Consider the following 13,484-nt stretch of genomic DNA (forward strand, 5'->3'; position numbering starts at 1 on the left):
TACCTGTAAAGTCCATGCTATTGTTTAAAATAGGCTCAACGGAAAGAGGGGGAATCTGACCTGAAAACCTCGAAAAAGATTGCCTGAGAAAAGCAAACGGTCTTTTTTTTTTTTTTTTTTAATATCTTTATTGATTTCAGAGAGGAAGGGAGAGGGAAAGAGAGATAGAAACATCAATGATGAGAGAGAATCATTGATTGGCTGCCTCCTGCACACCCCTCACTGGGGATAAAGCCCGGCAACCCAGGCATGTGCCCTTGGCTGAAATCGAACCTGGGACCCTTCGGTCAGCACGCTGACGCTCTATCCACTGAGCAAAACCAGCTAGGCTTTTTGTTTGTTTGTTTTTGTGGGGTTTTTTTTGTTTGTTTTTTTTTTTTTTTTTTTTTTTTTTTTTTTTTTTTTTTTTTTTTTTTTTTTTTTTTTTTGCCCAAACAGAGCTGGCTGTGACATAGCGCAGGGCTTTCTATCACACTTAACATTTCCAACCACAAGATGGCAGGGCTGGGCCTAGGTGAAGAGGAAGAGAAAGAGAAAGGGTGAGAAATTGGAAAACAGTCATTGAGTATTTTACAGAGGGCCAACCAATTTGCTACGTACTTACCTACGTATTTTATTTAATTTTCAAAGCAAGTTGAGCTAAGTACTTTTTTTGTATGTTTTTTTCTTCTTCAAAAATGCATTTTATATCTGCATATTAAGTGAAAAAAATTGCTCAGGCAACTAAAACTTTTCACTGAAAGAAATTTACAAGGAATACATATTGAAGGCAAGAAAAAGAATAGGTCTTAAACAGAAGCTAGCATTTTCAAACATAATAACTATAAATTTTATTGCTCAGTCAGTACCTTGAGAATATAGCTAAGAACTTGTAGGATAAATTAACTATTTAAAATTAGTATATTTAAAAAACTAAATTATCTCTAGAATTTTCTATTGCAGCTGATAAGCAAGTAAATATATAAAAGCTATTTGTATTGTTGAGAATTTTGACTTGACTAAATTTTTTGGAAATGCTGCTTAAAAATGGTGCATCATTAGGAAGTGACTTATTTTTGTGTATGGAGAAGAATTTTGAGAATTTTAAAGTTGACTTATCAGAATTGATAACCATGACTAACACTGACTTCTACTGGGATCAATATTAACTTCAGACTTATACAACATAAACACAATGTGACAAGACTTTAGGCAATTTATTGTACTATTAACTAGAAATGACTTTGAGCTCAAAACCTAAAAACTACATAAATAATAGCCATGGTAATTAAATATGCCTCACATACAGTTCATATTCCAAGTAGGTGTAGTGGATGCTGAGGGAATTTTGAACTGTGGAGAGATAATCATTTTCTAAGCTTTCCATGGAAGTTCTCTCTGTGAAATTTGTATTGAGGAATAGATTGCCCTCTAGGGGGTGCGCATGTACCACTTATATTCCTTTTCCCATAAACCATTTCCCATAAAATGGGTAGTACAAAGCACTGTTATAAAATAAACACATGTTCTTGGATCTATCTGTTTTCTGTTCATCTTTTAAAAAACATATATTTAAAGATTATATTTATTTTGTAAAGGGAATGAAAATTTTCTAAATGGAAGAAACCAAAGAAAAAAGGTACATTTTTATAGTTAGGGATAATGCAAAGAAAAGCAGCTTAGTTAAAAGGCACATGTATCTAAATTAAAATAAAACTCACAATTCACTTTAAGCTGAGTAATTATTTAAAAAATCATAAATGACTCTTGGTTATAGGCCATTATTCTACACTACTTCCCTCCTCCCCCCAAAAATGTTAACTAAACACCTAGTATGTGGCAGGAATAAGAAAACATCCTTCCTTTGGGAAGTTTATAGTCTAATAGAGAATACAGTCATGTAAATGTAAAGCATATTGCAACATTAAGTGCTATAATAAAGATTTGAAAAATATGCTTTAAGAGTCGAGAAACGATTATATTAACTATGGTGAGAGGAATTGTCACAGAGGAGGAGATAATTTCTGTTTGTTGGACTCTTTTATCCAAAGTAGGCCTCCCCAGTATTTCTGTTGACAGATTTCAGTCCTAAGATGTGTGTTCTGTTTCTATGCTACTGCTCTATAGTCCAACTGGCATCCGACTGTGTGCGGATGTTTATACACAATAATCTTAGCACTAGTTTTCCTAGTTTTTTCTCATCCAATTCTGGGGTCTTTTCTCACCCAGACAATTAGTTTAGTTGAGTGAGGCAATGGGGTGTAAAAAAGTGAGCATCTAAACATTTCAAGAAGTGAAAAATAGTCCTGTAGGAAGTCAGCTGCATTGTCATTGGAAATTACTGGAACCCCAGTCAGCATGACATTAGTATGCTTAACTGACTAGTGAGTTATTGATTCCTATGGCACAGAAAGCTTTATTTTACCTGTGTTTTTTAAGTAAATCTAGATTGTCAGAGTATGCTGGTTTATGGGAAAAGAAATTCTCTTATGCTTATGTCCCATAGATGGGGATGTGTGGTTCTCTATAGACATGATTAAGCACATGCATTTGGATGGGCTAGATAAGTACTTGGGAAAAAGAAGCTTATAAAAAGCAGTTCTTGTTGTAGAATTTGCTCTTCTGTACGCCCCCAGAGCAGTTTTGCGAGGGGGATTGCCTGTTGGGAGATTACATCACAAAACTGTAATTCTCAGGTGCCCTCATTGACAATTTAATGAGAATGTGGTTATAAGCAATGCAAGTCTAGACAAGGTTTGGTACTTTTTAAAGCATCAGCTATTTTTTAAATGAAACAAAAGAGATAAAATCTAAAGACATGGTTTGATTTAGATGCCAATACTTCTCTATCTCCAGTGTAAGTGCCCAAGAGTGGGCATGTGGGTGGGGGATGGTGGTGGTGAAAGAAGCAACACCTTCATGTGGATTTTAAAACACCAGGAAGCCAAGGGCAAAAGAAATAACAAATTTAGATGAATGCTTAGGTAGTTTATGAGTACTTTTTGTGAAGCTGTATTTTTAGCTTTTTTTCAGAGAAAATTATGGAAAAGCATACACAAGATTTTAGCATTTTTATGAAGATAGGATTATTTGTTAGTCAAAGTTAGGGGGAAACCGAAAGAATTCCAGATTGTTCTGTCAGGATTTTGGAATAATACAATGATAGATGAAACTTAAACTCAGCACAAGCAAGGTAATGCTGCAGAAGCTGAGATTTTCAATAACTATGTTTATACATTGTGACAGCTTATAAATTAAATCCTAGAACTCTTAGGAAATACACCCAGCCATCACCAGGGATAATATAATAGAGGTGATTGCTCTATAAAAAGGGGAGTTTGAACCTGATGCTATATGGAAATGGAAAAGGAAGTAAATTTGAAAGTAGAATTTTTCTGAATATTTGGTGAGTTTGTATGTCCTGCAATCGGAAAACAAAAGCAAAACAACATCAGAAGTTGCTATGAAATATAAGTGGGTTGGGTAAATTCTGGTAAGAGTGTAGGTGCAAATTTTATAGAATGTAGATTCAAATAAAAATAAATCTATTGCTTTTCAAGTTCTTTGTATAATTAATTAATGTGGAACATTATTTACTTATTTTTTTAAATATATTTTATTGACTTTTTACAGAGAGGAAGGGAGAGAGATAGAGAGTTAGAAACATCGATGAGCGAGAAACATCGATCAGCCGCCTCCTGCACATCTCCCACTGGGGATGTGCCCGCAACTCAGGTACATGCCCTTGACCGGAATCGAACCCGGGACCCTTCAGTCCGCAGGCCGACGCTCTATCCACTGAGCCAAACCGGTTTCGGCATATTTACTTATTTTTAAAAATATATTTTTATTGATTTCAGAGAGGAAGGGAAAGGGAGAGAGAGATAGAAACATGAATGATGAGAGAGAATCATTGATTGGCTGTCTCCTGCACGCCCCACACTGGGGATAGAGCCCAAAACTCTAGCATGTGCCTTGACCCAGAATTGAACCATGACCTCCTGGTGCATAGGTCAATGCTCAACCACTGAGCCAGCTGGCCTGGCTAGAATATTATTTAAAAGAGACAAGCTGACCTGATTACTCCAGGGGGAAAAAATGAGAAAAGTCAAAAGTATTTTGTAAAATTTATTACCGTGGGAATTTTAAGAGGCCTTGAGACAATTCCAAACCTCAAAAACAAAAAAACGAGACATTTCAATGCAGTCATGAACGATCATGGAGAACTCATTATATTCCTGCTGGTTTCTATCTCCCTCTCTGTATTGAATAGTCAACACATGGTTTCTTAAATGGCTTTTGACTACAAACTAGTTTTCTTTTGTCTGAAATTATGTTTAATATGAACATAACTAAGGTTGAAGAAATTTCCTCATCCATTTTCTTAAGTATTCAATAGCATTGCTTTGTGGCTTACGTATTATCTTCTACTCTTCCTCTGACTCAATGTATTGATCTCCTTATCCCAGGCAGAGGAGAGCCCCTGCCATTTTCATAATATTGAGAGAGCTGTGAACATTGGTTCACCTTTTAAGGATTTTTCCTACTTAAATTTTTTTTTTTAAATGTATTGCCATTTGATGGCAATAGCAAATGTGTTTCCCTCTCTGGATGAATAGGGCTAATACCTGCCTTGAAGAATGAGAGTATTATTCAGCATTCAGATCAATACATTTGCTCTTTTTTTTCTTTTCATTTATAATCTGCTAGGGCCTAACTAGAAAAGAAAGATTTAATTATTTTTAGAGTCTTAAACTAAAGAAATCACTGCTGGCTTCCAATAGAACCTTTAAACAAAATGAAGTGAGTCTCAGAAATAATAAAAATCAGCCACTCTGACAGGGTTTGACTACCAAGGGGATTTTCGGCAATAGGCATTAGATCAACATACACCTCCAGGATTCTTCAGCAGAACATTGTAACAGGTCATTTCTTCGTTTATTTCCAGGATGCCCTGGGAAAATTAACCCTCCTTTCAACCAATTAGGCTTTGAAGTCTGAAACTGAAAGCAGCAGGGTCTATTTTCACGACTAAAAGGCCTATTTCTAGACACCCAGAGGGGTAGTCAGAAAGGGTTTAAGGCCCTCCCCCCGGCCCCCCACCTCCTTGGTGCTGGGACCTGAAGGCATCTTTCCCTCGCCCCTTTTCTTCTTTTTCTGAGGTTCCACCACTACCCCATTCGGGTCTCTCTCCTTTTCCATCATTGCTTTCTCCCATAAGTGGTCAAAATAGGAAACGGAAGTATCTATTTGTTGCTTGGTGTAGTGCTTGAAAATGCTTTTTTAATTAAGGGGGGGAGGTGGGGGAATTCCTCTCCAGGTTCTTAATTTTGCAGCGAGTCCGAGCGCCCGCAGGCTCCCAAGACCTCCCCCGCCGGCGGGCCGTTTCCTGCTGAGAGCAGGTGCAGGTGTGTCGGAGGGGGTCTGCGCCTCCCACGGCCAAGATCCGCGGGCCAGCCCGCGAGGGATCCCGGGAGGCGCGGGAAGCGCCACCCCCGCCCGGTGCGGCGGCGCGGCGGCGGCCCCTGCCCAGTGGGGGAAGCCCGATCCGGGGGCCCGAGGGGCGAGGGCAGCGGCGAGCCGGCGGTGGCGGTGGCGGTGGGGACGCGGCGCGGCTGCCGCAGGGGAGCGGCGGTGGCGGGCGCGAGGGGCGGGGCGCACTCCGCAACTTCTGCCGCTGCCTCCCCGGCGCTCTCCGCCGAGCCGCGCGGCGGCTGCGGGCTGCGGGCTGCGGTACGGCCAGCCGATCCCGGTCAGCCCGCACGAGAACCCGCGCGTCCCGGGCGTCCGTCGGGTGTCCGAGGCGCCTCCCGCAGGGAGTCCCCGCGCGACCGCGCTCCCGCGTTGTCCGCAGCGGCTGGGGCCCGGGACGTGCGGGGCCGCGAGGCCGGACCGGGCGCCCCCCAGCGGCCGGCGCGGGCCCCATGGCTGGGCCGGGCGGAGCGGAACCGGTGAGGTGAAGCCCCTAAACCCGGAGCCGGAGCGCGTGGCGGGGCGCCGGCTCCATGGGCAGCAGCGCACAGCGGCACGATGATGGACGTTAACAGCAGCGGCCGCCCGGACCTCTACGGGCACCTCCGCTCAGTCCTCCTGCCAGAGGTAGGGCTGCCGGACCTGAGCCCCGACGGCGCCGGCCCTGTGGCGAGCTCCTGGGCGCCGCACCTGCTGCGCGGGGTCCCCGAGGTGACCGCCAGCCCGGTGCCCACCTGGGACGGGCCCCCGGATAATGCCTCCGGCTGCGGGGAGCAGATCAACTACGGCAGAGTCGAGAAAGTTGTGATCGGCTCCATCCTGACGCTCATCACGCTGCTGACGATCGCCGGCAACTGCCTGGTGGTGATTTCGGTGTGCTTCGTCAAGAAGCTCCGCCAGCCCTCCAACTACCTGATCGTGTCCCTGGCGCTGGCCGACCTCTCGGTGGCCGTGGCGGTCATGCCCTTTGTCAGCGTCACTGACCTTATCGGGGGCAAGTGGATCTTCGGCCACTTCTTCTGCAACGTCTTCATCGCCATGGACGTCATGTGCTGCACGGCCTCAATCATGACCCTGTGCGTGATCAGCATCGACAGGTAAGGGCCGGACCGCCCCGTCCCGGGCACCGGCTGGGGGGATGTGCTTGCAGGTAGCTCAGCCCGGCGCGCTCGCCTCTTTCCTGGGAGGGTAAGCCAGATTGCACCGCGGGGTGAAGGGCTGCGCTTCAAACAGCAACCCCACACATCAACCCTACCCCAGCCAAATTCAGTTAGAGCACAGCCTATATTCACCTTTTATAAAAAGAGCTGGGAATGTATTGATTTACTGGAGTGAAGATCTTAAGACCAAAGTTAAGAGTATTTGAAGCATTAGCAGTTCCACCAGGGGGTCCCTTGTCTTCGTTTTCAGAAGGAATGTGGTCCTTTCTGAGCTTGACAAACCCTTGCTGTGAGCCCTAAAGAGTCAATTCTTACTTTAAGAAATCAGTGGGAGAAGTCACCTTGCTTCCCTGAGGGTAGGAGCTACTCCCCAGGCCAATGAAAAGATCTCGGATGGTCCCAGAACTGGGGGTCTACACCTCAACGTTGCACCCCCTATGATTGCTGATTCTGAATATGACTCTTTTGGAAGTCTGCTTTTAGTGTTTGGCAACGCTGTTTGCATCTCATAGGCTTACTGATTGGAGCCTTACTCCCTGTCTGAGTGGTTGGTTCTAGCCTTTTCATCATACCCCTTGGGAATCTTCTTTTGAGAACTACCCCACCCGAGGAGTAATTGAAATATAGGCTGACCCTCTGTCAGGGGTACTGGGGGAAAAATTCTTGCCTTGGGTATCAGATTGGACAACGAGATCCCCAGGATTTCTTCAGACTCTAGGATCACAGGATTCTGCAATGGAGCTAGTCTTTTGGCCCTAGAAATATTGTGCAATTGACAACTTGAAGTATGGTCCCAATACTTTTTGGCCAGAGAACAACTCTTTGCTTCTCTTGAAATGGAAATATTAAACCTTAACATTCACACTCAGAATTCTGCTGGTATTTTAAAACCAGCACAGGACCTTCTGTTGTGTTTAATGATACAGAGAAACGGTTGCTTATTTTCTTTGGGGACCTACAGAACCTTTAAATATGTAGACCTTTTGGCGTAGGAGAAATAATTGATGCCGCCACACTTAAAATGACAGTACCTCAAAGGATGGTCTAGCAGATTTTTCCTCCTTTTCCTCCCTGCAAACACTGCTATTTGTGTTTTGTTGGTATTTAACATGTTCTGCTATTTTACTGCTTGGCCAGGGTTTATAATAACTTAATAAAGAGAATGATTGGGAAGGGGTTGTTTTCAAGGAAAAAAACGTACAATGTAGCTGCATTTAGTTAAACAGCTAGATTATTTTTTTTTAATGTATCTTGCCATTTTATATATTATGTTAGGAGCTTCTGACAGCAAATCACTATTTTTGGCAGTAGACGATGAAATGCATATAAGAGAATATTAGCTCCAAACTTGACAGCTGAAGTTCTGAATGACTGTAGTTCAGCATGTAAAAAACATATGCATTTATAGTCTGGTTGTGGCAACAGGAACTAGGAAAGCGCACTCAGCATATATAGTAAGTATAAACATGAATTATATGCGCAAAAATCTGACTGCTCGGCCAACCAAAGCTGTGCTTCTTGCATGAATGGAATCCTTTTAAAAGGAACTTAGTGTAGTAAAACAGATAATTTATATTGCAAGTAATGCATTTTTAATCTCTTTTCATTTCATAGTTGATAAATGATAACACAGTGTGCTAACTCATCTCCTAAGACATCCGGTGCTTCTGTTCGGGGTGCATTTAGGTTTGGCTGGGACCACCCTGAGATTCTGTACATGAGCTAAGATTTTCTTCACTCAGTGTGCAGTGTGACTTACCGGCAACAGGAACATCTTGAATACAGAGAAGAGGTTAATCCTTGTCAGGAGATTCGAATCCGTTCATCAGCTATGTCCTTATGATGTCACAAATTGTGGTAATAAAGGGATATAGATTCTGTCTCTTCATTTCCCAGAAGAATTGGGCCATTGATGATTTTTACTATTTTAGAAGATGAACATGTCATTTCTTTATATAATATGGAGAATTGATTACATGGGAGACACAGATTGCTTTTCTTCTAAGAACACACAGAACTAAAAATGAGAAAAAGGGAAAATGCATTTGCATCTAAGGTGCATTATTTTGGAAAATACTGGTTGGTTTTTTTTTTTCCAGTTCCATTGTTAGAATTTGACTGATATATTAAAATATGCTAAGAAAATATGAAAAAAAATGTAATCTTCGTTCATGTATTCATTTCTTTTTGAGTATCTAACATAGGGTGTGCTGTGTTTTGTGCAGCATAATCAGAGATGAATAATCCCATTTCTGCTTTTGAGCTCATGTTATTATCAGAGAAATTGGGGTGTCTTCTTTCCCACTGGGTGCTGGGGGTGGGGGTCCTTATAATATCTTGAGGAAAAGAATTTTCTGAGACTCACGTGGGAGGATGGGGGATTTTTCTTTGTGTGGAATTGCATCTCTGTTTCTAAAGTCCCATTTCCCTTAGTCCAATCATAGAAGAAGTATAGCTGAGGTTTCAGCAGAGATAGAAGCAGAGCCAGTGTCCAGAATTTTCTTTCCATGTTGGAACCGGGTCCAGTTCAGCATCAGGCTAGCAGCAGTCTATTAGTCCATTGTGTGTGGGGTCCACCTGGCGGTGGGCCATATGGGAAAGTACAGGAGAGCGCCCTGAGCAATCAGAGTGCCAGGAGCATAAGAGGAATCAAGAGCATAAGAGCACAGAGAGTGAGTTCCTTTGTGCAAGGGATTAAATATCCCAAATTCCACACCCTTGCAGTGGCCATGTCCATTTTGGCCAATGACCTGTTCTCAGATGTGACTGACAGACAAGTATCTTTCTGAGGTCACCCCGACTTATTGCACATGCACCCATCTTCTCCCTGTCCAGTCACTTCCCCCAGGGACCTGCAGGGAGTGGACTGACCGGTGGCTCCCTGGGGAGTTAAAGCTTTAGCTTCTTGGTGAAGCTGCTCAAATGACATGCCTATAGTATTTGGCCTTCCCATTGCTCCTTTCCGGTTATTAATAACTGGGTTAATTACAACGGTATCAATACTATATTGTGAGAGTTTGGATTTCTGTTTGGCATTTAACCTTTGTTACTGGAACCTTTGATTTTTCTTAACCACTCCCTACCATACCGGGATGCTATTCCAGCCTTTTCCAATGCAATTTCATGCCATTTTTCTCCACAGGTTTTAACACTTCCCATATCCACCCTTTTCAGATAGTGACTCATGATCATTGAAAAAGTAGCAACCATTGGATGGGGGAACTCCCTTATCTTTCCACCATCAAACAAACAACCTATGCCCTTTTATTTCATTCTAGTTAAAAAGCAAGAAGACATTATGTCCTTAGCAAAGAACAAACCACCAGCACTTCACGTCCCATCCCCTCTTACCTTCTCAAGGACTTTGTTCCTTCCTTGATTCCTCATCTCTTCTTGTCTTCATTGTTTCCTCTCAACTAGACCAAGCGTGATCTACTATTTTTAAGAACTCTTTCTTTGGCCTCACTTGTCACAACTCTTCCTTTGGTCCACTTCACAGTTAAACTGTGCCCACAACCTCTCTTTATTTCCTTACTCCTCAGATTGATGAGTTTAACACTCAACAGTTCTACAGTTCAACAGTTCCCTTTTTAGGATGCTTTTAGAAATAAAAATCAAATTACCTTTTATGTACAGCTTAAAAACATGCAAAAACAGTTCTATATATTGTTTAGGTGAGCTTATATAAGAGTGAAAGTACAAAATGGTGCAAAGGAATGGTGAACACCAAGTTCGTGAGAGTGGTGTATCACTGGTGGAGTGGGTGGAGGTGCAGTTAAGGAGTAGCACACATATCAACTATATTGGTAATGTTTTGTTGGTTTATACAGTTTTGATATTCTTTGTATAACTGTCTGTATGTTTGAAATATATTTTTATACTTAAAAAAAATACATTCATGTAATCTGCAACTAGATTAAGAAATTGAGAGAGAAACAAAGATGGCGACATAGGTAAACACCGGAAATTGCTGCCTCCCACAAGAACTTCAAAAATACAACGAAAAGACAAAATGGACATCATCCAGAACTACAGGAAGGCTGGCTGAGTGGAAATTCTACAACTAGAAGGAAAGAGAAAAGCACACTGAGACTCAGAGGAGGTGCAGAAGTAAAGTGCAGAGGTACAGAGGCTCGAGCACGCAGAAAGGGGCTGGCACCTGAGGATGCGGCTGTCTTTTTTAATCGGGAGGGAGTCACAAGCTCCCGACTGCTCTGAACTCCAGTTCCGGGGAGTCTCTGGGGACCCAGGACTCATACAGGGAGAAACTGGAGTGTCTGGCAGCGGGCAGAACTCGGAACTTGAGGGCGGCTTTCTCTCAGAGGTGCTTGCAGCCATTACCAGGACATTGAGACACGGGGCCCCTTAGGGCAGGGCTGAGGATCAGCCATAGCTGCTTGCTCCACCCTGTTGATTACCTGAGACCCCACCCCACCCAGGCTGCGGCAGAGGCTTTTGCATATGAATACCCTGGCCCTTTGCAATCTGAAAATTACCTAACAAACTGCAGCTGGGCCAGACAGACCCAGAACTTCCAAGAGAAGGCCCAAGGCCCCAGAGCAGCTTGCATTGCTTCACAGCTGGGCTTCATTTGGGTACCTCCAAACCCCAAATAAGGAAGGGGAATCTGCAGATCTCTTCATAGCTCCTGCAGGGTAGCCTCAGGCAGAGGCTAAATTAGCACCTCCTTAGATCCAAGAGCCAGTGTACCCAATGGTCAGAGTGGGACCATCCAGATTACAACTCCTCAGATCCATAAGGGACACACTCAGGGGGCAGACTCAGTGAGCACCAAAGCCCCACTGAAGCAAGTCTTGCCTCAGAAGGGTGTCTTCAGCACAGAAGTTCTCCCACTGCAGACACAGCTGATTCTCACAGCCAATTGGCCTGGAAGTCAATTCCTCCCAATGATAACTACAACAATAAAGGCTTAACTACAACAAGACTACAATAAGACTGTGCACAAAGCCCACAAAGGGATGCACCTAGAGTGTCCACCTCAGGTAATTGGGGAGGCTGAGCCACTGGGCCCTATAGGACACCTAGCAGACAAAACCACTCTACAAACACAGGGAAGCATAAATAATGCGGAGACAAAGAAACAGGTCACAAATGACAGAAATGGAGGAAAGCAAACAACTGGATATAGAGTTCAAAACCACGGTTATAGGGTATTTCAAGAATTTTCTGGAAACTGCCAATAAATTTAGTGAGACCCTGGAGGATATGAAAAAAGACCAACTGGAAATTAAGCATACACTGACTGAAATAAAGAATAATATATAGAGATCTAACAGCAGACTAGAGGATCGCAAGAATCAAGTCAAAGATTTGAAATACAAAGAAACAAAAAACACCCAACCAGAAAAGCAAAAAGAAAAAATCCAAAAATATGAAGATAGTGTAAGGAGCCTCTGGGACAACTTCAAGCACACCAACACCCGAATTATAGGGGTGCCAGAAGAAGAGAGAGAGCAAGATACTGAAAACCTATTTGAAGAAATAATGACAGAAAACTTCCTCTAACTGGTGAAAGAAATAGACTTACAAGTCCAGGAAGCACAGAAAACCCCAAACAAGAGGAATCCAAAGAGGACCACACCAAGACACATCATAATTAAAATGCTAAGAGCAAAAGACAAAGAGAGAATCTTAAAAGCAGCAAGAGAAAAAAAGTCAAGTTACCTACAAGGGAGTACCCATACGACTGTCAGCTGATTTCTCAACAGAAACTATGCAGGCCAGAAGGGAGTGGCAAGAAATATTCAAAGTGATGAATAGCAAGAACCTACAACCAAGATTACTTTATCCAGCAAAGCTATCATTCATAATTGGAGGTCAGATAAAGAGCTTCACAGATAAGAAAAAGCTAAAGGAGTTCATCACCGCCAAACCAGCATTATATGAAATGCTGAAAGGTATTCTTTAAGAAGAGGAAGAAGAAAAAGGTAAAGATAAAAATTATGAACAGCAAATACATATCTATCAACAAGTGAATCTAAAAATCAAATGAATCAAAAATCTGATGAACAGAGTAAACTGGTGAATATAATAGAACCAGGGGCATGGAAAGGGAGTGGACTGACAATTCTTGGGGGGAAAGAGGTGTGGGGGTGCAGGAAGAGACTGGAAAAAAATCGTACACCTATGGATGAGGACAGTGGGGGGGTAAGGGCAGAAGGTGGGGTGGGAACTGGGTGGAGGAGAGCTATGGGGGGAAAAAAAAGAGGAACAACTGTAATAATCTGAACAATAAAGATTTAATTTAAAAAAAAAAAGAAATTGAGCATTATTAACCTCCCAGAAGTCTCCTCCTTCCCCTTCCCAGTTTCTAATACTCCCAAAGATAATCATTGTCCTGAGTTTTAGAATCATAAATTAGTTCTGCTTGGTCAGAATCTTATGTAAATGGAATAGCATTATTGTATACTCATAAATCTGGTTTCTTTTGCTCAATAAAATGCCTGTGCGATTCATTCATAGTTTTACCTGGTCAATATTGTTTTCATGGTTTTTGTTTTCTTTTTTTGTTTGTTTTTGCTGAGTAGTATTCCATTTAATTTGTTTGTCAGTTCACCTATAAATGGACATTTGAATTGTTTCCAGTTTCGGGATATTACTAATAGTGATTCTATAAACATTTATTTGTGGACAAGTCATTTTGTGGACATGTTTTCATTTTGGGGGGATAAATATAACACTGGGTAATAAGGTAGCTTTTTGAATTTTAATTCTGTTTATCACACCATTTGTATTATTGTTGTCATGAATTTTAACCTACATATTTTAAAAACCTATTAGGTGTTATTTAAACAATCAGCATTTATTTTTATTTACCCACATTTTTCCATTGCTCTTTATGTTTTCCTATAT

General features: G+C 42.2%; 1 protein-coding gene across 2 annotated transcripts in view; it reads left to right on the forward strand.

Annotated features, from left to right (window-relative positions):
* The first annotated feature begins 5,585 nt into the window (after window positions 1-5,585).
* The window catches only part of HTR7 (5-hydroxytryptamine receptor 7), an 85,497-nt gene continuing 77,598 nt past the window's right edge, over window positions 5,586-13,484 (forward strand). For both annotated transcript variants that reach the window (XM_036336644.1, XM_036336643.1), the window contains exon 1: window positions 5,586-6,548. In XM_036336644.1, coding sequence (XP_036192537.1) covers window positions 6,010-6,548 — 539 coding nt within the window. In that variant the 5' untranslated portion in view covers window positions 5,586-6,009. The remainder of the gene's footprint in view (window positions 6,549-13,484) is intronic.

Source organism: Myotis myotis, unplaced genomic scaffold (assembly GCF_014108235.1).
Source record: "Myotis myotis isolate mMyoMyo1 unplaced genomic scaffold, mMyoMyo1.p scaffold_m19_p_15, whole genome shotgun sequence".
Lineage (NCBI taxonomy): Eukaryota > Metazoa > Chordata > Mammalia > Chiroptera > Vespertilionidae > Myotis > Myotis myotis.